The sequence below is a fragment of the Mytilus californianus genome, unplaced genomic scaffold, assembly GCF_021869535.1.
Source record: "Mytilus californianus isolate M0D057914Y unplaced genomic scaffold, xbMytCali1.0.p SCAF_26, whole genome shotgun sequence".
In the NCBI taxonomy this organism is placed as follows: domain Eukaryota; kingdom Metazoa; phylum Mollusca; class Bivalvia; order Mytilida; family Mytilidae; genus Mytilus; species Mytilus californianus.
In genome coordinates, this window is record NW_026262675.1 from 2880715 (window position 1) to 2908415 (window position 27701).

The window sequence follows — 27701 nt, forward strand, 5'->3', positions numbered from 1 at the left end:
ATTTAATATAGATGATATACTAATAATCTAATAACAATGATTGACATATAAATGACATTGAATAAAGAATGAATATACACAAATTCAGCATTAATATGTATGTCATCATCTATATTTTTAAAAATATTTTAATACATGTATACTAAGATTATATGCATTTGTTGGTCTTTATTTTTTAATTAATCTTTCACAATAAAAGAGATCATGATCAATATCCAGTAAACATAAAAAGTTGCTTAATAGGGGAACCATTATAATCAAATTAACTACATGAATGTTAAGGTCATTTATAGCCATTTCTTAATTAGTTTCCAATTTATTAGATGTTTTTTATGTAAGTTTCCAATTAATTAGAGCTTTTGTGTATTTCTAAAGGAATTATTATCAACCAATAAAAATTAATGTTTTTAAAACAGATCCAGAGACATATATACTGACAGATCCGAGTACAATAATATTCATGCCTATCTTCATTAACTTAGATTTTGATATGGCTGGAATTTCACTTCTATTCCCAGACTTTCCTAAGCAAATGTCTGTTTTAGACAGAGTAGCATCATAGTTATCAGACACAACAGCAACTACAAAATGTACTACAAGAACTGGTCAACTGAAGAACTAGATCAGTCATATGTTCCACAAGACCACAGAATCTATTTACAAAGAAAATATAAAGAAAAATGAAATCATTCAAATGCCTTGTAAAATTGTCTTGTCATATGTTAATTTCATTATGTGACACCTTTAATAAAAGATTAATTACCTATACGTATTGTTTATTTAAAAAAAAAAACAATACTGGTACAATACTGGTACAAAAATTTTATACCAGTATTGTGCACAATACTGGTATACCAGTATTGCGATCACCAACTACAGGAGATCCTAAAATTCTACCTGTTGAAATCAAAGTAATAATCAGAGGATATACATTCTGTCTGTCATACCTTGATTTTTTTTTAAATTGGGGACAAGAACTGGAGATTGATTTGTTATCTATTGTTTCATCTTGGAGTCTTCCTTAAAAAATTACCACCAACCAAATTAACTGCTGCAATCAAATTTCATGCTCGTTCAAAAACTATCAACACAATAAAGGTAGCTTTGACTATAATATTTGGTTTTAAAACTTCTTATCAAAAATAGAAGTGAACCAATGAATCATGATTATTTATTCTTCTTTCTCGTTGCAGATATATTTTTTTTTGCACAGCCATTTTATTATCTGTTTATTTATTTACCTTCTCTTGTTCCTTGTTTTGGTCTGATAACCTTACCATGAGAAATCTAGAGTAAACTTAAGTGTATTGGAAATTACATGGTGTAGCAAAACACAGAGAGAATTATAGAACGTAGAATATATAGGTCTATTTTTACTGTTCATTTCACAATGTCCTCAAAGCAAAGAAAAATTAGTATTAAAAAATAATCTTTTTACAAATCAAAAGATATGTTTGATCACTCTGAATTTTTAAATAGGAAAGATGACTTACAGAGTACACACTGAATGTATTTGAACAGTATATGCAAGTCAGGAAGTTAAAAACATTTTCCACCACAAACTCTGGACTCGTAATTTTAATTAAAAAAAAATACAGGATTTATTATTTTGAAAAGTACAAAAAAATTGTGTTTAATGTGTCAATTCATGACACAAAATCAATACACACACATGGAAAAAAGAAACAACAAAGAAACTGCTTTTGTAGCTGTTTTTCATCTTAAAGTCACAGTCAGGCCTTCAAATCGAACAAAAACTCTTACCTCAGTTCTAGTGCAAGACAGCCACTAGCTTAAGTTGAGTGGAATTTAGTGCTAGATGTTGACACAACTGCAGTGAAATATCAGCAAATTATAAATTTTATCTGGCAAAGAAATCTAAACAATTCTGTCATAAATTGCCCGAAAATTCAATCCTAAAATACAGACATTAAATAGACACAAGCCACACCAAGGTACATGTATTAATTGTATTCGTTAGAAAACTTGGCACGAAATTACATTTATAATTCTACACAAAGACCCAGATAGACCTTGTTGCTTATCTTATTTGCACTCACAAAAAGATAGCGATCCAGTACCGGAATTGATTTTGAAATCTTAAAAAATCCTGTTAATAGACTGTCATCGCAGACTTCGCGGATCAATGGGTATATTGTTTAGATGACATGTCGCAATCACTTAATTGTGTCCATCAGGGATTCCCGTGAACTATAATTAATGTCAATCACGGAATTGTGGAACAAGTGTTTTCCATTATAGCTGCAGTGTACATATGCATTGTTTGCTTATCATGCTTATTAGTCTTATACTCTCTTTTGTTTGAGAAAATATTTGATACCAAACAGAATTAAAAGTCTGCCTCAACCTATTAGAAAAGTCTGTTTCTGGAGTCACATGATAAAACATCATAGCATATATACATGTTCATAGGAATTACCCTCTGTTTTGTTTCAATGTCTGTGGAAGCAATCATCATACATGTAGTATGACTACTGTATTGAAAAAAAAAAAAAAGATAAATGATTTAACAATAAGTCATGAAAAAGAATAAGGAAAACAAATGAACCAAAAAACTTTTAAGGAATATTTGTTTAATCAGGAAATTTTTTAGTAGTTTTAGAAATTGAAACTTAAATCCATGTACATGAATATGTACTTGTACATTTACATGTCATGAAAAAGGTCTTTTTGTTTTGTTTTGAAGTATGCATGGTTTTTTTTTGGTTGACTGCTTTTCCACAGAATTATGGTCCTTGGATATAGATAATTAATTAAAAATATACTTATCCAGACTTTTTTGTAATGCATACAGATCTGGAGCTTATTTTCTGTACATTAGCTATTGTGAGTATTTGTTTCTTTCTGGTCATCTGGTTTACCAAATTTTCATGAAAAATCAATGTTTCCTTACACTTTTGTAATGCCTGCAGATTTTGCACTGAATTTTGGTACATTAGTGACACTGTATTGTGTTCATATATATAGTGAAGACTTACAGAAAATTTCCTGAAAATTGAAAGTGTCCCGACTTTTTTTAATGCCTGCATATCTATAGATAGAGCTTATTGTTTGTACATTAGAGTAACATGAAGATTATCAGTTTACAAATCCAATTTGGTTTTCTTTCCTTTCACCAAATTTGCAGAATATGGCTCTTGTACAAAAAATATCATGAAAATTGTTTGTTGAAAAGAGCTGGATTTTCGTACATAAAGGGTAAAATGATGACTTTCATGTCAAGTTCGTGTTTTGTTTTGGTTGACCAGATTTTTCTGAAAAAAGGCAGTTGCATATAGAAAATTTCATGATAATTGTAATTGTCAAGACTTCTTAGCTTATGTGACATACTATAGCTAGTGTACCATCACTTGGTGTACATCCTCATTGAAAACTTTAAAAAAAAAATCTCCTCTTAGGGTCAAGGTACAGTTATAAATGGGCTACATGTATGTCACAGATTTTGGTAAAATTTTGCATACAATGAACTTTGGGTCACTGGACTATAACTGACAAAAAAGTAATGCATTTATCTCTTTTATTTCCTGAAATATTATAAAATTAATTCTTTACAGGAGTTATTGGCTTTTAATGATAGTTTTTGACTAATTTTCAAATTTAGTGTATTATCTTGAAAACTATCAGACTATAGTAGAAATCTAAACAGCTGAAATAATAAGCAATACAAGATATATTTTTGGAGTAATTTTCAGGTTATTGTCTTGCCTGCGATGAAAGTCACAGAATGTGAGACATATTGATTACAGTCTGGCGGTGACATAGTAAACTATTTATTAAAAAGCTTTTTGTAGAAGGTAGAAGACCTGGATGCCTGACATGTCTGTCTGGCATGGTTATCTGACCTTGATCTCATTTTTATGGATCATTGATAATGTTTAGTGAATGTGATACTTGTATTAAAACATTCATATTACAGACTTGCAACATAAATTCACTTATTTATGATAAGGAAAGCAGGCAAGACATTCCAGCATGTGCACTCTTGTTGTGTATTATCATGATTATCATGAAAACTATAGCAGATAGGTGGAAAAATTGGCCATTCTGGTAGAAGCAATCAAAACTTTTCTCTTAATTTTAATTTATTTTTAGATGACAACATTAAGACAGCTGTCATTAATTCACACCCAATCAAACATCTCCACCTACATACATGTATCAAATAGTTAAAGTGGTTATACTGAAGGAAAATATAAACAAACAGCTGATTGATAATGTAGTGTTCATCCCACACATGGTAAAATTATAACTACGATTAACATGATTAACTGGTTCTCTTTTAAATTGTATATTTTAAAATTTACAAAGTTGTTGTTGTCTTTTTTTATTCTTTCATCAACTGCATTTCATTTTGCACTGCTTCTAAAAAAGTTCAAACATAATTACTAAATTCAATTAAATGTCCACCATTAGAATTTTGATTTTAACCATCATTTCGTCCAAAGGAAAATAATTCCAAATGGTCTTTTTAAAAAATGGATCATAGAACCGATCTACAATGAATATGACTCAAAAGGTTCATCTTCATGGCACCAACCACTATGGCTGACATGGCCAAAAATAAAAGGTAGGGGTAAAATACAAGTTTTGTCTTTTATCTTGAAAACTGTTACAGATTAGCTGATAGAGAAAATCTGACTGGGGCAGAATTGTCAAGAATGTTGAGATTTACCTTATGTCTATTATTGTAGGACAATTTTTATACGACCTCAAAAAATTTTGCGGTCGTATATTGGTATCACGTCGTCGTCAAAGACATTTGGTTTCCGGACAATAACTTTAGTAAATGTAAATAGAAATCTATGAAATTTAAACACAAGGTTTATAACCACAAAAGGAAGGTTGGGATTGATTTTTGGGGTTATAGTCTTAACAGTTTAGGAATTAGGGGCCAAAAGAATTATTTTTTTGGAAAAAAGGGGGGGGGGGGGCTAAAAAAGAAATTGTGAGTGGGGGGGGGGGGGACAATTTTTTTCTCATTTCAGATTTCAGAAATTAAAAAGAAAATTTCTTCAAATATTTTAATTTTTTTGGGGGGGTAAAACTTTTTTTTTTTTCGGGAGGTCAATTCGCAACAGCATAGTGTATTGCACAAAAGCAAAAATTGAATATAAATTCAAATCATATAACCAATTCTAAGTTCTTTGACTACAGTTATTCGGTGTCAGAAACCTATTATGTGTCAAATATTGAATTACAATCCAAATTCAGACCTGTATCAAGCGCGAATATTGTGTCCATTTTCGCCCCAACTGTTCAGGGTTGGACCTCTGCAGTCGTATCCAGCTGCCCTCAGCGAAGCATTTTATTACATCTGTGTCAGCCCTTTTCCAGATATACATGTAGACCTTTCTCTGTACTGGTTTTGAATTTCTTGCTAATGTCTTAGAATCAATAAATACTATGTTGTGATCACTAATTCCAGGTAATAATTCTCATCTGTTAACTAATGATGGTCTTTTGGTTAAGAATAGGTTAAGAGTTGCATTTCCTTTTCTTGTGAAAGTGACTATTTGTCCTAATCCATAACCATTTACCATGTTTACCATTTCAAGAAACCTATTGTTGACTTAATTTGTGTTTTTTTGGATGCTGACTGATGCATTGTTCCATTCTATTTATGGTAGATTAGTGTTACCTCCTATCCAAATTACTGATGATTTGTTCCAATCTATATTGGGTAGATTAATGTTACCTCCTATCCAAACTACTGATGATTTGTTCCAATCTATATTGGGTAGATTATTGTTACCTCCTATCCAAATTACTGATGATTTGTTCCAATCTATATTGGGTAGATTATTGTTACCTCCTTTCCAAATTACTGATGATTTGTTCCAATCTATATTGGGTAAATTAATGTTACCTCCTATCCAAATTACTGATGATTTGTTCCAATCTATATTGGGTAGATTATTGTTACCTCCTTTCCAAATTACTGATGATTTGTTCCAATCTATATTGGGTAAATTAATGTTACCTCCTATCCAAATTACTGATGATTTGTTCCAATCTATATTGGGTAGATTATTGTTACCTCCTATCCAAATTACTGATGATTTGTTCCAATCTATATTGGGTAGATTAATGTTACCTCCTATCCAAACTACTGATGATTTGTTCCAATCTATATTGGGTAGATTAATGTTACCTCCTATCCATACTACTGATGATTTGTTCTCTTGGACTACATTTATTCTTAGAATTATACCTGTGAATACATTTATAAAATATAATTTGTGATTAATAAACCTGACATACTAACTTTGTCATTAGGAGGTTAATGTAACTCTTTCTGTTTAATAGCCTCTATTTTGTTTTTGTTTGTAAGAATGACTTACAGTAGTTTTTTATACAACCGCAAAAAAATTTTGCAGTCGTATATTGGTATGATGTTGGTGTCGTCGTCGTCCAAAGACACATTGGTTTTCGCACTCTAACTTTAGTTTAAGCGAATGGATCTCTATGAAATTTTACCATAAGGTTCAATACCACAAAAGGAAGGTTGGGATTGATTTTGGGGGTTATGGTACCAACAGTTTAGGAATAGGGGCCAAAAATAAACATTTTTGTAACTTCCAGACATAACTTGTGTGTTAGTGTATGGATCTCTCTGACATTGTACCACAAGGTTCCATATCACAAAGGGAATGCTGGGATTGATTTTGGGGGTAATTGCCTCAAAATTTTAGGAATTAGGGGCCAAAAACAAGCATTTTTCTAGGTTCATGATAATATCTTGTGGGTAAGTGTATGGATCTTTATGAAATTGTACTACAAGGTTCCATATCACAAAGGGAAAGCTGGGTTTGAGTTTAGGGGCTATTGCCCTAAACGTTTAGGAATTAGGGACCAAAAAAGGGGCCAAAAACAAGCATTTTTTCTAGTTTCCAGACAATAACTTGTGTTCAAGTGTATGAATCTCTCTGAAATTGTACTGCAGGGTACCATACCACAAAGGGAAGGCTGGGATTGAGTTTGGGGGTGATGAATCATAAGGGGGTTCAAAAAATTTGGGGGAGGGATTTTTTTTTCTTTAAAATTTTCCATTTTAAATTGGTTATTTCTGATTTATATATAAAAGCAAATAATAATTATGATATGGTTTGAATAGGTAAATTAAAATTTTTTAAGTTCTTAGACCACATTCATTCTGTGTCAGAAACCTATGCTGTGTCAAATATTTAATTACAATCCAAATTCAGTGCTGTATCAAGCTTGAATGTTGTGTCCATACTTGCCCTAACTGGTCATGGTTCGACCTCTGCGGTCGTATCAAGCTGCGCCCAGCGGAGCATTTTATTTTCATATAAGAAAAGCAGACATTTGAAACACTTCCATCTTTTTGCTGCAAAAAGGGATACAGTCAGTAATGACATGTTTTTTGAATGTCCTTATGTCCATTTTTCTGTTCAACTTTGAAGACATAGTAGGTTACTTCATACATGAGGTTTAATAAATACTAAAACTTTGTATTACATTCATTTGTTAAAAGAAAATTTCTGATCAATTGTTTCACATGAAAAATTATGTAGATACACCTGTAAACAGTGTTTTTAATTTTTACATCTAAGTAATTCATGTTTTGAGTGCATTGTAAAGGAAATGTTCAAGACATTTATATTTATCATGTTTATGTTTAAAAATTGTTTAGAATTGTATGTTTATTTGTTAGTGTTACAAAAATGTATGTAGAAAGCCATTTATTACAAGGTATTTTTATTTTTCATTTGAATTAAATATATATATGGAACTATCATTTAAATTGGAATATTTTTTTTAATTGCATATTCTTTTTATTAACAAGAGGCCTAAGATTACTATCTATGTATACATTAATTTTGGCATTATTTTTTTCCATGTTTCATCAAAAGGAAATTTTTATAGTGCAGTTGTGGTTTTCATTCTGAAAACAAATTAATGAACACTGCCTGAAGTGAAATTGACTTCCCTTTCTCGTACATATTAAGAAAAATACTTGATGTTGTTTATCAATGTGTAAATTGAAGGTCGGAAGGGCAGTTGTATAACAAGTAGTTGTTTATTTATATGACGGGTTTCTCAGAAATAGAAATTCAAGGATAATATATTAGGTGCTGCATTAGTGTTCCTGATTAATTATTGATTGATATAAAAGTACAAGGTTGTGATGTTTTTCAGACTGACGGGCAGACAGGACAATGAACCCGTCTGGAAGTAACATTCCTGTGGTGAAGGAAGGATATTTAATGAAAAGAGGTAAGTCAGTATATTCAGATTTCCTGTGAATGTAGTTTTTACCATTTGTAAATTGATTACAGGTACATGATACATACATGTATATGTTCTTGTCAAATAGCACTTATCTTACAGGTAGCGATGTAAGTTTCTCACCAATGGTCAATTGTTTCTACAGCCAATTTGTGCAATAATTATCAATCATCATTGTCATGGACATGATGGATGCTACAAGGTTACACAGATGTATAGAAAGTGTAATAAAACATCACTGACCAAATGATAATGTCCATTACAGTCAACTGGTGACTTGGTGTATGTAGCCAGACATAGCCCAGACTGTTCAAAGTCTATAGCACATCAACGTCAGATGTCAACATGGCCACTTATAGCTCCAAATGGGGCATTCTTGCTGGAGTTTTCCAGTTGTTCAGCAAGTTATTGATGTTTTTCATGATAAAAAATTAATCTTAATATTAAAGTACATTTACATAAACAAATGTACATCACACCCTAGTTAAATATTGATGACTAATTTTTGTCGAGCCTGCGACTTTTGTCGCAGAAAGCTCGACATAGGGATAGTGATCCGGCGGCGGCGGCGGCGGCGGCGGCGTTAGCTAACTTCTTAAAAGTTTTATATTTTAGAGGGTGGAAGACCTGGATGCTTCATACTTTGTATATGGATGCCTCATGTTACGAAGTTTCCGTCAGTCACATGTCCAATGTCCTTGACCTCATTTTCATGGTTCAGTGACTACTTGAAAAAAAAGTTCAGATTTTTTGTAATGTTAAATTCTCTCTTATTATAAGTAATAGGATAACTATATTTGGTATGTGCTTACCTTGCAAGGTCCTCATGCCCGTCAGACAGTTTTCACTTGACCTCGACCTCATTTCATGGATCAGGGAACAAGGTTAAGTTTTCGTGGTCAAGTCCATATCTCAGATACTATAAGAAATAGGTCTAGTATATTCGGTGTATGGAAGGACTGTAAGGTGTACATGTCCAACTGGCAGGTGTTATCTGACCTTGACCTCATTTTCATGGTTCAGTGGTTATAGTTAAGTTTTTGTGTTTTGGTCTGTTTTTCTTATACTGTATGCAATAGGTCTACTATATTTGGTGTATGGAAGGATTGTAAGGTGTACATGTCTAGCTGGCAGGTGTCATCTGACCTTGACCTCATTTTCATGGTTCAGTGGTTATAGTTGATTTTTTGTGTTTTGGTCTGTTTTTCTTATACTGTATGCAATAGGTCTACTATATTTGGTGTATGGAAGGATTGTAAGGTGTACATGTCTAGCTGGCAGGTGTCATCTGACCTTGACCTCATTTTCATGGTTCAGTGGTTATAGTTGAGTTTTTGTGTTTTGGTCTGTTTTTCTTATACTGTATGCAATAGGTCTACTATATTTGGTGTATGGAAGGATTGTAAGGTGTACATGTCTAGCTGGCAGGTGTCATCTGACCTTGACCTCATTTTCATGGTTCAGTGGTCAAAGTTAAGTTTTTGAGTTTTGGTCTTTTTTTCTAATACTGCATTCAATAGGTCTACTATATTTGCTGTATGGAATGATTGTAAGGTGTACATGTCTAGCTGGCAGGTGTCATCTGACCTTGACCTCATTTTCATGCTTCAGTGGTCAAAGTTAAGTTTTTGAGATTTGATCTTTTTTTCTAATACTATATGCAATAGTTCAACTACATTTGGTGTATGGAAATATTTTATGATCTATATGTCAGTCACGCAGGTTTTATTTGACCTTGACCTCATTTTCAAGGTTCATTGCTCAGTGTTAAGTTTTTGTGTTTTGGTCTGTTTTTCTTAAACTATAAGCAATAGGTCAACCATACTTGTTGTATGGAAGAATTGTTAGCTGTACATGCCTGCCTAGCATGGTTCATCTGACCTTGACCTCATTTTCATGGTTCATTGGTCAATGTTTAGTTTACTTGGTTAATGTTAAGTTTATGTGACAGTTGTATTAAAGCTTTATATTTAGGACTATCAACATAATATCAATGATTAGTAAAGAAGGCGAGACATTTCAGCGTGTGCACTCTTGTTTTTAAAGACGTGAGTTTAGATGATCACTCTGAAATTTATTTTTTATATAGTAGTAAAAAAATACACATCGGGATTTCAAAAGGATCAACACCAAATTATCAGTAATCATTGTGTTTCCCAATGATACACATAAGAAGAAGAGGATAACAGAATCATATTATTAGTACTGCAGCAGTGGTATGAAAAAGGATATGTACAAGCAATACAATTACACAATCGCCATATGAATTCATGAAATACATTGTATTACATTTGTATTTATTGAAGAGTTGAAACAGGGTCTAATACCTTAAGAAATACCTGTCTTATATACTTGCTGACTCTGACACTGTCGATAAACAAATATTCTCAATTTATTGAAATTAACCAAAAATTCAAAATGTGTTATTTTGTTACTTGATTTGCTTCCTTTTAATATGAGTGACATCTTATATTACTGATATTAACAATAGAAGTTGTGATTAGGTTTCTGTTTGCTATTTCCCTTTTGTTGACTAAGTACTGTACATATATGTATAGAGATTGACAGAAAATATTTTTAATGTAAAGAAATTAACTAGATAAGTCATAAATTGGTTTGTAATGTGTGCTCTCACCAAATTTAGATTCATTGCCTATTTTATTTAACAGTTTGTTTAACTATATCCAATGGGTAATTTTATCATTAGTTATCCAGAAATGTATGCACTATTAAGGAATAAAGAATATGTAGGATAAACCTCAGAGAGGCAGCAACTCAACTTTAAAAGTTTATCAAGTTATAGTGGTCACAATATTATAAACAGCACCCAAACATGAAGACAAGCATTTGAGTTAGTTAGTCCATGAACAAATTCAACTGATATTAATCCATATCAGAAATCAATGCCAAGTTCTCAAATATATACTTTACAGTAAAGATAGACAACCAAAATATCTTACAAAACTCCCAACAGTCACATGCTAGTGGAAGAGTGTAATAACTAGTTTTGTTAATACTGAAATTTCTACTAATATATTTTTATTTAATAATAGAAAAAAAAGGGAAATCATATTGTTTAAATTCTAAAAATATATTCTTTTACTGTTACTGTGCAATGACTCAAGTGTTGTTTTTTTTCTATTTTAGGAGAACACATAAAGAATTGGAGAAAAAGATATTTTATTTTAAGAAAAGATGGTTCCTTTCTAGGCTTCAGGGCAAAGCCAGAACAGGGATTTAATGACCCACTTAACGATTTTACTGTTAGAGGTAAGAAGTAGGAGATCATGTGTACTAGAGAAAAGAAGTAGGAGATCATGTGTGCTAGAGTTAAGAAGTGGGAGATCATGTGTGCTAGAGGTAAACAGTAGGAGATCATGCGTACTAGAGGTAAGAAGTAGGAGATCATGCGTACTAGAGGAAAGAAGTAGGAGATCATGTGTGCTAGAGGTAAGAAGTAGGAGATCATGTGTGCTAGAGGTAAGAAGTAGGAGATCATGCGTACTAGAGGAAAGAAGTAGGAGATCATGCGTATTAGAGGAAAGAAATAGGAGATCATGTGTGCTAGAGGTAAGAAGTAGGAGATCATGTGTGCTAGAGGTAAGAAGTAGGAGATCATGCGTACTAGAGGTAAGAAGTAGGAGATCATGCGTATTAGAGGAAAGAAATAGGAGATCATGTGTGCTAGAGGTAAGAAGTAGGAGATCATGTGTGCTAGAGGTAAGAAGTAGGAGATCATGCGTACTAGAGGAAAGAAGTAGGAGATCATGCGTATTAGAGGAAAGAAATAGGAGATCATGTGTGCTAGAGGTAAGAAGTGGGAGATCATGTGTGCTAGAGGTAAACAGTAGGAGATCATGCGTACTAGAGGTAAGAAGTAGGAGATCATGCGTACTAGAGGAAAGAAGTAGGAGATCATGTGTGCTAGAGGTAAGAAGTAGGAGATCATGTGTGCTAGAGGAAAGAAGTAGGAGATCATGCGTACTAGAGGAAAGAAGTAGGAGATCATGCGTATTAGAGGAAAGAAATAGGAGATCATGTGTGCTAGAGGTAAGAAGTAGGAGATCATGTGTGCTAGAGGTAAGAAGTAGGAGATCATGCGTACTAGAGGTAAGAAGTAGGAGATCATGCGTATTAGAGGAAAGAAATAGGAGATCATGTGTGCTAGAGGTAAGAAGTAGGAGATCATGTGTGCTAGAGGTAAGAAGTAGGAGATCATGCGTACTAGAGGAAAGAAGTAGGAGATCATGCGTATTAGAGGAAAGAAATAGGAGATCATGTGTGCTAGAGGTAAGAAGTGGGAGATCATGTGTGCTAGAGGTAAACAGTAGGAGATCATGCGTACTAGAGGTAAGAAGTAGGAGATCATGCGTACTAGAGGAAAGAAGTAGGAGATCATGTGTGCTAGAGGTAAGAAGTAGGAGATCATGTGTGCTAGAGGTAAGAAGTAGGAGATCATGCGTACTAGAGGAAAGAAGTAGGAGATCATGCGTATTAGAGGAAAGAAATAGGAGATCATGTGTGCTAGAGGTAAGAAGTAGGAAATCATGTGTGCTAGAGGTAAGAAGTAGGAGATCATGCGTACTAGAGGAAAGAAGTAAGAGATCACGTGTGCTAGAGTTAAGAAGTAGGAGATCATGCGTATTAGAGGAAAGAAATAGGAGATCATGTGTGCTAGAGGTAAGAAGTAGGAGATCATGTGTGCTAGAGGTAAAAAGTAGGAGATCATGCGTATTAGAGGAAAGAAATAGGAGATCATGTGTGCTACAGGTAAGAAGTAGGAGATCATGCGTACTAGAGGAAAGAAGTAGGAGATCATGTGTGCTAGAGGTAAGAAGTGGGAGATCATGTAGGCTAGAGGAAAGAAGCAAGAGATCATGTGTACTAGAGGAAAGAAGTAGGAGATCATGTGTACTACAGGTAAGAAGTACGAGATCATATGTACTGGAGGAAAGAAGTATCAGTTCATGTGTGCTAGAGGTAAGAAGTAGGAGATCATGGGTACTAGAGGTAAGAAGTAGGAGATCATGCGTACTAGAGGAAAGAAGTAGGAGATCATATGGGCTAGAGGTAAGAAGTAGGAGATCTTAAATAAGAGTAGGTTCACAAATGGTCAATATATAGTGGTGTTGTATTTATATCAAAATTTTCATCAAAATTTACACCTTATACAGAATAACAGCACTTTTTTCCTCCTTTTGGTAATTTTATCATTTTGATTGACTTTTATAGGATATAGCACTAGCAGTATATACCCCTATTCTACAAGTGGCACTAAATTGCAATTCCCTAGTTGATCAGTCTGTCAAAAAAATATGTTTTTCATACTTTTCTAAGTTATTTCTTAACAGAATGACTTCATATTTGATCAGCATCTTAACATTGATAACTTGTTACATGAAAGCACTTTTCAAATCTGTTAGACTCTTACTTCCTGTTTTCCAGTACTTTGAATTACAAGTAGGTGTATGCTTAGCATGACAATTTGTGCAACTATTTGAAAAAGATCAGTAATTTTTATAATGTATGACACTTAGCTTATTATAACAGAAAATGCATATTAAAAAAAAACAGGATGAGGTAACACACAATATATTCTTAAACTGTGTGAACAAAAGGAAATTGTATATATAAATGAGACAACAGTTTAACACCACCAAAAAACATTAGTCATCTAGAGGTCAATACAAGGTCTTTAACAGTCAAGATGAACTTTTGAATAAATTAAACAGAGACTATCAAAAATCAAAGAAATTTCTGAAATGACAAAAACTTTGAAATATGACAAATGGCAATTTTAAAGTTATCTACTTTAGTAATTTGCTTCATTGGGTATTCTTCATCATAAAAAATTAGACACTAGTAGGGAATGCACTGGTCTCCAAAAAGTTATCGCCAGAAAAATGGCTATCTATTTGTAAATGAAGGTAATGGTGTTATTGCTTATCATTAACAGAACATGTTGTTTATTTATATTTAAACTGAAAGTCACACATTTTAAGCCTTGAAGAACCTGCAAAACTATCAATTATGTTATAATAGTAATTAAACACCTGGAAGATTTCTTTTATCCTTATTCTATTAGTTTTTAAAGTTAAGAATATCAAACTTATAATTCCTTTGAGTTTATGGTGATTACTTTTTCATAGAGAGTCATAATGGCCATGATCACAGCCTGCAAGTTTTGATCAATCAGTTTATAATTTGTTTACACATAAGGGTCTATCAGTGACATTCATATGTTTAATTATCAAAGGAAATGGAAGCCATACACCTGACTTGTGGCACATGATTTTGGATAACATTATTTATCTGTATTGGTCACTGATATAGATTTTATTACTGTTACAGCCATGCATGGACGTTTTGACAAGGGGTAAACAGTTGTGCCATAAATATAGCTAGCAGCTGTATTTTGTTGCCAGATGAAATTTAAAATTCTATGTTCCAACATTGTTGAAGCACAGCATGACCTCTGAGTCTAGCTATAAAATATGCAGTGGTGCTGTATATTACTGAAAATGAACTTTCACTCATGACAATACATCTATCACTTATAATGTTCTTGTAATACATATATCTAATATTAAATTATATTCCATAACATTTGATTCATTATGTTTTGTACAGATTGTCAGTTAATGAGACAAGAACGTCCAAAGGCCAATACATTTATAATCCGAGGATTACAATGGACGACAGTAGTAGAAAGGATGTTCTGTGTAGAATCTCAGGAGGAGAGAGAAGAGTGGATAGCAGCTATCAATTCTATTTCAGATGAGTTGAAAAACTCTGATGAAGGAGCAGAGGGACCAGCTCTATTTGACAAATCAAAGAAAAAAGTGGTAAAGTTTATTTTCCATATTTGTAATAACCCTATATTTCTAAATTCTCTTGTTTAAGCCTTTGTAGGGTGGAGTAGGTAGGTAGGAATTTTAATTTTTTTGGCCATCAACATTAGTTACATATTTTAGACAAGTAAACAATGTTCGGGCATGAAATTTTTTTTTTTTTAAATTTTGAAAAGATTTGTGTCATAAAATTTTTTAGGTAGGCTGATTTTAGATGGGTACGTAGGCAACATCAAACAATCTTAATTTTATTTTTGGCTGTAGTGTCTTTTAAGGCTTTATAGTGCAGCTTATGTTCCTGCAGTCTGTGCCAAAATCTGTGGGTCTGGTCATCCTTGCAGACAAACTTTCAGACCACTCAATCACCTGCTCGTTTAGGTTGTTCTGTCCAGAGTTGTTTTGGCCTGATTCATAAACAGTTTCTAGCAAGACCTAAATTTTCACAGCCTAGAGATGTACTAAATTGGTTAAGTTATATATTGTCTGAAATCCTGCTTAAATTTGTTATATATTACTTTAAAGGACTTAATATTTGTCATTATTTTTCATTATCTTTTTTGCAATCGCCAACTTTCAATCAGACACGAATGAGCAGTCCCTTAAAATTGTATAGATCAGGACCTCATTTCATGGATCGGTGATCAAGGTTAAAGTTAATGGTTAGTAAAATTAAGAAGATGTGGTATGAGTGCCAATGAGACAACTCTCCATCCAAGTCACAATGTGTAAAAGTAAACAATTATAGGTCAAAGTTCGGCCTTCAACACAGAGCCTTGGCTCACACTGAACAGCAAGCTATAAAGGGCCCCAAAATGACTAGTGTTTCACAGATACTACAAGCAGTAAGTCAACTATATTTGGAGTATGGAATTATTATTAGGTGTACATGTCCATTTTGTTGGTTTCACCTTGACCTCATTTTCTTGTTTTAATATTGATTCAGTTTTTGTGCTTTGTTCTGTTTTTCAAATATTATAAGCAATAGGTCAACTATATTTGGTGTATGGAATTATTATTATACCCCTGCTTTAAAAAAGGGGGGGTATACTGTTTTACCTCTGTCTGTCCTTCCGTCAGTCCATCCGTCCGTCCCATGAATATTTTCGTCGCATTTTTCTCAGGAACTACTGGACAAGTATTTCTGAAATTGGGTTTCAGGGTTTATATAAGTAAGTTACACTGTGTGATGCGTTTTCAGATTTATCACTCAACAACTTCCTGTTTACCCAACACTTGTATTATTTTACACATGATAGCCAAGTTGAAAATTTTCATCGCATTTTTCTCAGGAACTACTTGACAAGGATTTCTGAAATTGGGTTTCAGGGTTTATATAAGTAAGTTACACCGTGTGATGCGTTTTCAGATTCATCACTTAACATAATTCAGACCCAGCCAAACTTAAATTGTTTTAACAGGTCAGGAGGTCCAGTAACAAATATTTTTTACTGGACCTTCATTGCTGTTACAGGACCTACTTATTATCACAGGTGAGCAGCACAAAGCGCTGCGAACTTGCTAGGGGGGTCTGGCGGCATGCCCCCCCCCCCCCATAAATTTTTTGAAAAATTAGATGCAAAATCCTGCATTCTGAGTGCTTTGACTATGATAAATGAAGTAACCAAAACTACTATCTTGTACTACACTTTTGCATGTTTAATCACATTGAATAAAACTTCATTTTTTAAGACTTTATCTAAATTTATTCCTCTTTGGCATAATGTAGTATTTTATTTGAGTTCATGGATTCATCCTGTACTTTCATCATCGGCCTTCCGTTTATGACCAGGTACGGCACCATCATAAAAACGGAGGAAACTCATGTTATTGTTTACAACATGTGTTTCCGGCACATGCGTAATGAACCGGGGAAAAAAGAAATGCCGGAAACTGATGCAGCGGACATGACAATCGAGATGCAAAATCTTCAAAATATTCAAATTGAAAGGGTTTTAGCAGTAGGGGACAAGCCAGTGAGCCTTAAAATCGTCTTATAATATGTTTTAAAAAAAAAAAAGTCACATTAGAAATGCCGATTTTCAGGGAATGCATAAAATAGTTGACAAGAAAATCTCACCGCGTGTCAATGGAAGCGTGATTTCATTGGCTGCTTTTTATATTATTGCATTCTGATTGGGTTACTATTTGTGTTGCCCATATATCTCTATAAATATGACTAGGGTATTTCCGCGATCCTAATTAATATAAGGACAATTGTTTTTCATTGATCTCGGGAGGAAAACAATATTTTGTGATTGATATAGCAGCACATTTTTCCCAATTTTAATATTGCATGCTGCAAAAAATGTACAGGACAGGACAGGAGGTCCTGTAGTTCACAGAATGGTGGCTGAACTTCAAGTTTTTTACAGGTCATGACCTGTGGTCCGACGATGTTTGGGTTGGTCTGCTTAACAACTTTCTGTTTACTGAACACTTGTATTATTTTACACATGATAGCCAAGTTGAAAATTTTCGTCACATTTTTCTCAGGAACTACTTGACAAGGATTTCTGAATTTTGGTTTCAGGGTTTATATAAGTCAGCTTTACCGTGTGATGCGTTTTCAGATTCATCACTCAACAAATTCCTGTTTACCGAAATATTACGGCGGGGGTATCATCAGTGAGCAGTAGCTCACAGTTTTACTTGTTGTAAGGTGTATATATCTGTCTGGCAGGTATAACTCATTTTCATGGTTCATTGGATTTGTGTGACCTTGACCTCAAAATTGTCATAGACCTTTAAAAATGTTAAGGTTATGTGATACTTTTAGTAAAACCTTTATCTTTAAGACTTTCAACATAAAATCAATGGTCAGTGAAGCAGGCAAGACATTTCAGTGTGTGCACTCTTGTTTTTTTTTTATCAGTAAGCATTTAGGTACTGTCTGTGGTTAAATATTTAAAACTGAATAACTTTGTCAAACCTTTGTGGAATTTTATAAAACTTTGACAGAAGCTTCTTCATAATCAATAGGTAGCACCCCTGTTCTATATTTTGCTGAAAAATGAACTGGGTTTTATGCTATGCAATATGACCCTTTTTCGTTGACTGACATCAACAGTCACAGAAGAGACGCAGGGTTCCATGGGACCTTTTTCAATTTTTCCATTAAAACTAAAACTAAAAGCAATAGAAACTAATAGAACTTCATGTGACTTGATTCATTCAGTATTTTGTGATGTTTTTTATCGAGTTTCCCCTCATATCTTTTATTTCAGTCATTAGATGACTTTGAGTTTTTGAAAGTACTAGGAAAAGGAACATTTGGAAAAGTCATTCTTTGTAAAGAGAAGGTCACAGGTCATCTATTAGCAATCAAAATATTAAAGAAGCAAGTAATCATTCAAAAGGTAAGTGCAGCTATTGTAAAAATTCTTTTATTTTTCATTCTGATCTTCTTGTAGTTTTAGGCATGGAAATCTATTAACTTATGAAATTTATTAGAATGAAAAAAAACTTTTAAAAAAATTGATTATGGATGATTCAGTGATTTCATGTACACAAGTTAAAAAGTCAATCCATGATAATTAAAAGGTTGATATGCATGAACATTTCTGTTTTAGTATTTTACTTGTATGATTTATCATTGATAATTTCCTCCACTTTTTTGTTAAAGGAAAAATTCAGAATTTCAACTTATTCGCTTGTAAATTACATTGCACAATCTCAACATTGAATACTAGTTAAACAGGTCTGGGCCATTTAGTAACATATTAAAACAGTGATCCCACAAAGTATCCTCATTTCTGAATTGGCATTGATGCTAATGACATTTACAAATACCTGTTTCTGCATCTGACATGAATTGAAGTTTGTTCAGCGATCCTAATTGAAAGAAATTGCTTTTCATTTGTTATAGATATTTACATGCTAAATGTAATGTACATACTAATAGAATACATTGTCTTAAGTTTTTCCATTATTGATGACTATAAGCATGTTTCTGCTTTGTGAATTTATACATTATGAATTTTGTTTTAATAGGATGAAGTTGCACATACTTTGACTGAAAACAGAGTATTACAGACAACAAAACATCCATTCTTAACAGTAAGTTGTTAACAGTACAATCAATAGATTTTTAGCAATACTCACTTATTAGATTTTTTTTTAATTTTCTTCCGATTGTTTACCTTTTAGCAGTGATACAGGACCTGATGTTTGGTCTAGAAGAATTTGTATTTTGATCCTGTCACATGACTTATCCTTTCTTTTTGTCCAGATTTCTTAGAAGATATCTTTTTGGAAGATTTCAGATTTTCCATAACTGTCTGCTGCTATTTTGAAATAAAAGATGAGCAATGTTTAAGGAATGACTGTAATATTTTTTCTGTATGTGAAGAAATAACATAAAAAATGTGGTGCACACTGCGTAGTGGGTTATTTAAAAGTGCACCACGTTTTTGAGGTTATTTTGAATAGACAGAAAAAATATTTAAGTCATTCCTAATAATTTAATTCTAAATTCAATATTAAGGAGTAAATCACGAAAAAACGTTGATGACATCATGGTCCCATGACAAAATTAGGAATATGAGCTGATAGACAAAAAACTTTTAGCCAATCAGAAGATGTGTTACATCCAAAAAATAAATTATTAGAAAATATATACAGGAACTATCCAAAAAACATCTTGTAAAATAAAATTATAAACACTTTCTTTGTCATTTCTTTTATATAGTGGTATGATCAAACATCAGAAATGAAAATGGTAAAAATTTTAACATTGGGCTTGTTTCTTGTATTTTCCTCCTCTTTAAAAAAAAAAAAAAGCACTTTTGTATGTCTTTTGTGTGATATTTGAATTACATATGATTATTCTTATAGAATAATTTTACTTTGCTATCTGTTTCTTTTGATTGATATGTAAAATATTTGATTAAGTATATTTCTAAAGACATATAATGTTCTTTTCAGCAATTGAAGTACTCATTCCAGACAACAGATAGGTTATGTTTTGTTATGGAATATGTAAATGGTGGTGAACTTTTCTTTCATTTATCACGAGAACGTGTGTTTTCAGAAGAAAGAACAAAATTTTATGGTGCAGAAATAATTTCAGCATTAGGATATTTACACGAAAATAATATTGTTTATAGAGATCTGAAGGTGAGTTTGTTTGTCCTGAGGTGTGAAGGATGCTAAAATGTCTCCACACAAGATGTTTTTGTTTTTTGTGTGACATTTGAATCTATTAGCAGTTTATATGGTTTCAATTAAAGGATTTAAGAGTTGTTTATTTAAATGAGTTCTTAGCTATCAGTGAAAGGTGAGGCACACAGTAAAAGGCAATTACTTGAAATTTAGTTGTAGGTGTGCACTCCAGATATTAAAGTATGAGGAACAATGGACCCTTATTATGAAAATAAAAGTCCACTGCTGATTTGGAAGCACCATTCAAATTTATAAAACCAGTATTCATAAAGCCATGGGCCCCTGAACCTTAGGATTCAGTAGTCAACATTGGAAACAGGCAAATATTTCTAGTACCTAATTGAATGAAAACTGAATAGCTGCATGGTACAGTTTAGTTTAAGCAATAATGATACCTTGGTATTTTTTTTTAAACTATCAGATAATCTGAAATAACCATAATATCATTGATATTCAAGACTGGAATAATTGTGAAAGAAAGGAGAACAAAGAAAATACATAATATTACCCTAATTTTTATACGGCCGCAAAAAAATTTTGCGGTCGTATATTGGTATGACGACGTTGTCCGAAGACACATTGGTTTTCGCACAATAACTTTAGTTTAAGTGAATGGATAAATTTTACCATAAGGTTCAATACCACAAAAGGAAGGTTGGGATTGATTTTGGGGGTTATGGTACCAACAGTTAAGGAATTAGGGGCCAAAAATAAGCATTTTTCTAGTTTCCAGACAATAACTGGTGGAACGGTGTATGGATCTCTCTGAAATTATATCACAAAGGTATGGTAAGGATTTGCTTTGGGGGGTTATGGCTCAAACCGTTAAGGAATTAGGGGCAAAAAAGTGAGAAAAAACAAGGGTGTCCTGGTTAATGGACAATTACTTAAGTACAAATTACAGTATAAGGGAGGTAATTCAAAAACTACTTTGAATTACCTACCTTACACTGCTTTTAAATTATGTATAAATAATTTTTGTATTGTCTTGAGGTGATTAGCTGTCAATTCATTTTTAGAAGTTACTATTTTAGTTATTTTAAAAATGCTGATTAAGGTAAATTAATTTTAGCTATGATTATGTATGTCATTTTCTATTTTAAGATTTTTATGATGTATTTAAATGGGTTATTATGGTTTTAAACTCCATTGGAAATTTGAATTGAAATTTTGACCATGACTGAGGAAAAGATTTTTTTTGGGGAAAAAGAGGGGGGGGGGAGGAGATTAAAAAAAATTAGGGCGGGGGGGACAATTTTTTCTCCTCAAGATTTCAGAAATCAAAAAGAAAATCCTTCAATTTTTTTTTTTTTTGAAAAGGGGGGGGGGGGGGGGGTCAATTGGCAACAGCATAGTGTATTGCACAAAAGCCAAACATTGAATATAAATTCAAATCATATAACCAATTCTAAGTTCTTTGACTACAGTTGTTCTGTGTCAGAAACCTATTATGTGTCAAATATTGAATTACAATCCAAATTCAGATCTGTATCAAGCATGAATATTGTGTCCATTTTTGCCCCAACTGTTCAGGGTTGGACCTTTGCGGTCGTATCCAGCTGCGCTAGGCAAAGCAATTTATTATATCTACACACCTTAATGCATTGTCTCATAACAAATCCAACCAATATTTGTATTTTAAATGGTACAAGATTAATGAAACTTGTGCTATTAATTAAGTTTCAGTTGTACTTGTACTTCTACTTCTACCATATAGTGACCGCCTTCAACAAATTGACGATTATGTCACAGGAGGATAACTTACAACAAGACATAGATTAATATATATACAAATTAGAAATAGATGCAAAATACAATATGTATTATATGTTTTAAGTACATAAGGTTTTTGTCCTTTCCATCAATGTGTTTCTCTGTTTTAACACCTATTTTTTTCATTTTAAGGAATCCTTCTGTTTACTTAAGATGACAGAACTAATTTATACCACATGTCATTGTTCACCGGAAATTTTGTATGAGATTGATTTATTAGGTTTCCCTTAGAAAAACATGGACATGTCCTTTTCATATGTAAGGAAATTTGTCACCACTCATTTCCTACATAGAAATTGAATGAAATTTAAAAAAATCGCTTCATATAAGTGCACAAATGTACATTTCACAGTTATGTGTAGAGAAATCCTTGATACCTATATATGGATTGGCATACTCTGCTTTATAGAAATAAATGTTAAATATTTGTCAAAATTACAATTGAGACTTGTGAATAACCCTTGGAGTCTTTAGCCATATGCATATCATGACCCATATTTCATGAAATAAAAGAGTATCATGTCAACATGCTAAATTCCATACTTGTGTGACCTAAATCTAAATGATAAAGAATTGCATTTTGGGTCACGTAAGTTGTAGGATCATCATTTCTTAAAAATAGACACTGCTTAGAGGGAATATAAGAATGCAGTTAAAACAATGTCATGTAAATCAAAAATTATATGGTTCTCTTTATATAAGTTCACATATTTCGTACTTTGAGACCTTGAAAGGATCATCTGATCTCTTTAGTAAAAAAGTCATTATCCAAACAAAGACCCAATTGGTTTGCTCTACTTAAATGCATTACTTCTATTTATATCAAAGTTTCATTCTTCTATGCTTTTTTATGTGTATCAGATATCTGGAAATGTTAATTTTGGCTGTTATGGCGTAAACTTGGACGTAAACAACTAAGATAGAATACAATATACCCAAATCCCTATTACAAAACTGTTTTGCCCGAAAAATTATCAGCCATGTCACCTTTTCAAGGTTGTATTCTAAACCCTTGGCAAGCAATTATCAGTTATGAACAGGAAGACAATTTTCACCAGTGTTTGAAACACCTGTCAGTAATCATTATTTAGGAACATAACGACAATTTACTTTGTGGTTTAAGAAAAGTGTAAATCATAAATTACATTCTGTGAATTATTGTTTTGATTTATTACCTTGTAAAAAAGATTTCTGACACTGGTTGATTTTGTGGTATTTATTTACAACTATTAAGAACGCATAAAACTTATAGCTTAAAATTGATTTTAAATTGACGTATAAATGTCTAAAATATATAATATGGAACCAAATGTGATTGCAGTGATAGCAAATTATAATCAATAAACATTTTTTCAATATTGTCCACAAATCACTTTTAATTGAAAAGAAATTATGACCCCCAAAAAATTTATTGGAGGTCTATTCTTACCTGCCTGATGAACTATGGATGAAAGTACATGTAACCCAACTTTCAGGCATTGATGAAGACCAAAATGTTTTGAAAAAAATAAACCTTTGCGTGGAATATTCTTATTGCAACAGCTAGTATGTCAGTTAGTGTTTAGGCAAATTTAAACCAGTTTGACATACTGACACTTTTCATGCTTTTCCTAATTTTACAAAAGGATCTTAACTTGCAATAGGTGATGTTAGTAAAAAGGTGATCATCTAGGCTAAAGTAAATCTGTTTAACCTACTTTTCACGCTGTACAGACTTTGATTCATTGTACATTAATGCCAATCTCTGTTGTTTTAGTTTGTAAGATCATCTCAAGTTGTGTTATGGGGCACTTTAGTTTTCAAACAGTTTTTACATTGCCATGTCATATATCTTTTAAAAGAGGCCTTGGCCAAATACATGTATGGACTTAATTCCTTCAGTGAAAGTTTTAAATTATATGGTAATTTGTTTCAATTCCTTTACTGCATTTTCTGTGAAAAAGTTGTCAAATCCACATGTAGAAGAAAAACAGACAACACCATGGTCTACCGAAAAAAGGACAAGTAGACAAACAATGTTCCTCAAGGTCTACACAGAAAATAACAGATTGAACAACTCTAACCTTATAAAATCCAATGATAAACTCAGATGCTTTAATAAGATTGAACAGCTTTTTCTCCACTAGTCATGATAGTGGTACTAATTGTGTTACTCATAGCAAGCAAAAATCTGGTCATGAGTTGCATTTGATGATGTCATAAACACATGTAACATAGCTTATAAAAAAAACTACATTGTATATTGGAAATGTAGATTGCACCAGTAAAATAACACCATGAAACACTAAGAAGTGACCTAATTATCAAAGGAACAAGGCTTTAATTGCTGTTCTTCATCTTGGCAGTTGCCAGATTGTCTTCAGCAATGAAATGATTAATTATATAATGAGCTTACGTACTTCAGCAAATATAAACATACTTTAAAATAAGGTCTTACAATTATCTTGTGCAGTATCTGAGACAACTAAGTAATTTCCAGAAATTTAATAATTCAGGTCATTTCTATTTTTTGGTTAGTTATTTGGATGAATTAAACTGAATATCAAATTTTAATTTCAGTTAGAAAATTTGTTGTTAGATAAAGATGGACATATCAAAATAGCTGATTTTGGACTTTGTAAAGAAGAAATGTTTTATGGAGCTAGTACGAAAACATTTTGTGGTACTCCCGAGTATTTGGCTCCTGAAGTAAGTATTGAATGATATTATTGTAAACTTACAAATATTTTTTAGTTATGCAATTTAATGGGATTTTAATTTTGTTTTTATTTAAGTTAATTAATCTTCATTTTTTTTAAGCAACCACTACTCTTGTATGGTGACTTAATCTAAGTTTGTGGTGGCTACTTTGTTTGTGAAAAAAATACAAATGAGAACAATAAATTGTGTTTTACTGTGCTTAAATTCAAAAGGTTTAGTCCTTTCACAATAACAAAGGGCAAACATGTTTTTCCAAGTTGCAGTTTGAGATCATATCTTCAAACTGATCAACTGGTGAAAATCTTTAGCCCATTGCAAGTGAAAGGTTAGTATGAAGCAAGTGCAGAAAAAAAAATATCTTAGCATCAAATTCTGAAGATTAAAGGAAAAAATATAAAAGAGGACTAGGCATACAAGTTATCACAGTTAAACTGTACATTATTTGACCAGAGTGTTGTGAATTCATTTGCATACATTGTTACCTAGATAGAATAATGAAAAAGTGTTGCAATAGTGATTATAATACAGAAACGTTTGTCCTGACAGTATTGTACCAGTTTTCATGCTCTGTGGTAATGTGCTAACCTTAAGGATGGGAAATTTTCCGTTCCAAAAATGGCAGGGGCAAACAGAATAATAGTATTGTGTTAAAAAAAAAAAGAAAAATAGTAGTTTATAAATTGTTATGTTGATATGAATTTTCTGATTCTCAGTATGCCATTTTTGTCCATGTTATTTATGCTGCACAGATTTACGTCCTTTTGGACCAATAAAAATCTCAAAACTAGAAGAGAGTCAGATAATCCAACAGCATTTCTAAATTGGTTCATAACAAGAAAATATGTGTATAAAGAATATGTTGGCAATCTTCGTGTAAAATGTGAAATATAAGATTGTATGTACTGTAAATTAAGAATTAAATGTGTGCATTTATTATTGAGAACCTTACACATTAAATAAATGACAGTTATGAGAGATTAGTAAATATGATTCCTGCAAAAGATGTAATAGAATTTTGTGATCATTATCATCTTGATTTTTTTGTATTTATAAGAACAACACATTCGTTTCTGAATATAAAGAAATATATATTTTTTGTATCAATTGTATTTTATGTTTTTAGGTTTTAGAAGACAATGATTATGGTCGAGCAGTAGATTGGTGGGGCACAGGTGTTGTTATGTATGAAATGATGTGTGGACGTTTACCTTTTTACAATCGTGATCATGATGTTTTATTTGAACTTATATTGTTACAATCAGTGCGGTTTCCAAGGACATTGTCAGAAGATGCCAAGAGTCTTCTTGAAGGGTTTTTAAAGAAAAATCCACATGAAAGGTTGGTATTAATGAATGTTTTGAAAATCTGTTAATTTGGGAAAAATCTTAAAGCTATTAGTTATGCTTGATAAATGCAGGGTTCATTATATACTTTATAGAAAACTTATCTAGACAAATATCAACTGCATATGCATAATAATAGTTTTAAAAATTGTGGTTGTCATTGAAATATGGAGGTATTGCAAAAAAGTGTTTCTCTCTGTCTTCCAACATTTGATAAGAGTTTTCCAATGTTTTGCTGAATATCATTGTAATTGTTTCATGAATGCTATAATTGTCAATCTACCTTATTCACCATCAATAAGTTGACTAAATTTTAAGAAGTGTTTAGAAAGTGGCATTATATATATAGACCAACAGACCAACTATAAATAGAAACCTCTCTCATTCATTGCTTCATAGAACTCTCTACATTTTACAATTTTTCTTACAAGAAAAAAGAAAAGAACAGTTGCTTTACCATCCTTTCAACCTAATGCCATGCAGTATGCCATGCTTCAGTGAAATTGTACTGTTGATAAAATATTGATTAAAGTTCTGCTGTTGTATAAGCATCAATATACAGAATATGAGGTCCCACTCATCTGTCTTCAATAAGTGATGATTTTGATATTTACATTGTTCAAGTTTCAAGATAAGAAGTACTTTTATAGACTTTACATTGATTAATAATATGCTGTTGCATTAGTGAAGTGGGCATTAAGTGCTACCCTTGTTTGTCTGTACATCCATCCGGAAATTGGTTTCCCTTCTCAAACTTTTGTTTACGCTATGAAACTTATACACAATGCTTATTACCACAAAAAAACAGATCAAGTATGAATTTGGGTGGCGTCTCTTTTACCGTTCTTGAGTTAGGCCCCTTTACTAATGGAAAAATTGCTGCATTTTCATTTCCATTCTCTAAATTAAATGTGCCTCAACTACATGTAAATACACAATGCCTATTACCACGAAACTCAGATCAAATTTGAATTTGGGTAGCGTCAATTTTACAGTTCTTGATTTATGTCCCTTTATAACATTATATGCAAGTGTGGGAATGTCCCATGGACACATTCCCCATTTATTTATCCTGTCAAACTCATATTAAATAAAAAAAGTTTCATATCTTGACAATTTGTTATTTTAGACTTGGAGGAAGTGAACAGGATGTAAAAGAAATTATAGCACATCCATTCTTTAAAACAGTTAACTGGCAGGACTTAGTTGAGAAGAAGGTAGGTGTATTTTGTGTGGTCTGTCTTTTGTCAGAATTTCTTTTTCCACTTAGAATACATTAAAGGATAAATAGTTTTTCAAACATTTTTCTTTACAATGGAGAAGGAGAAGTTAGACCAAAAAAAAGGGTATAATTTAGTACAAACTTAAAAAACTGCTAAAAATGTAGTTCTTCATATTTTGAATAAAAAAATCCTCATTACTGCATCAATAAAATGTATGATGTTAGATAACTACATAACTGTTACATATTTTCATTTAATAATTGAAATTGATCTATCAAAATATCCATAGATGTCACATGATTATGGTAAAAAATATCAGTTTTTATACGACTGCAAAAAATTTTTGCGGTCGTATATTGGTATGACGTTGGCGTCGTCGT

General features: G+C 32.3%; 2 protein-coding genes and 1 long non-coding RNA gene across 8 annotated transcripts in view; all 3 read left to right on the forward strand.

Moving 5' to 3' along the window:
* LOC127732690 (uncharacterized) overlaps nucleotides 1-10312 on the forward strand; it is a 136099-nt gene extending 125787 nt beyond the window's left edge. For all 3 annotated transcript variants that reach the window (XR_007996383.1, XR_007996391.1, XR_007996392.1), the window contains one exon: nucleotides 9498-10312. The gene's annotated coding sequence lies outside the window, so the exon portion shown is untranslated. The remainder of the gene's footprint in view (nucleotides 1-9497) is intronic.
* The window catches only part of LOC127732693 (RAC serine/threonine-protein kinase-like), a 53782-nt gene that overhangs the window by 749 nt on the left and 25332 nt on the right, over nucleotides 1-27701 (forward strand). For both annotated transcript variants that reach the window (XM_052241867.1, XM_052241868.1), the window contains exons 2-10: nucleotides 8182-8259; nucleotides 11419-11541; nucleotides 14902-15116; nucleotides 18347-18478; nucleotides 19113-19178; nucleotides 20046-20237; nucleotides 24615-24743; nucleotides 25879-26093; nucleotides 27228-27315. In XM_052241867.1, the coding sequence (XP_052097827.1) occupies nucleotides 8202-8259; nucleotides 11419-11541; nucleotides 14902-15116; nucleotides 18347-18478; nucleotides 19113-19178; nucleotides 20046-20237; nucleotides 24615-24743; nucleotides 25879-26093; nucleotides 27228-27315 (1218 nt within the window). In that variant the 5' untranslated portion in view covers nucleotides 8182-8201. The remainder of the gene's footprint in view (nucleotides 1-8181; nucleotides 8260-11418; nucleotides 11542-14901; nucleotides 15117-18346; nucleotides 18479-19112; nucleotides 19179-20045; nucleotides 20238-24614; nucleotides 24744-25878; nucleotides 26094-27227; nucleotides 27316-27701) is intronic.
* LOC127732708 (uncharacterized) lies at nucleotides 11548-13539 on the forward strand. 3 transcript variants are annotated; one of them, XR_007996401.1, is made up of 3 exons: nucleotides 11548-11991; nucleotides 12322-12381; nucleotides 13012-13539. It is a non-coding gene; the product is annotated as an uncharacterized LOC127732708 (long non-coding RNA). The 3 variants fall into 3 exon arrangements; XR_007996402.1 differs by lacking the exon at nucleotides 13012-13539 and adding an exon at nucleotides 12622-12807 and having other exon boundaries at nucleotides 12322-12351; XR_007996403.1 differs by lacking the exon at nucleotides 13012-13539 and adding an exon at nucleotides 12442-12610 and having other exon boundaries at nucleotides 12322-12351.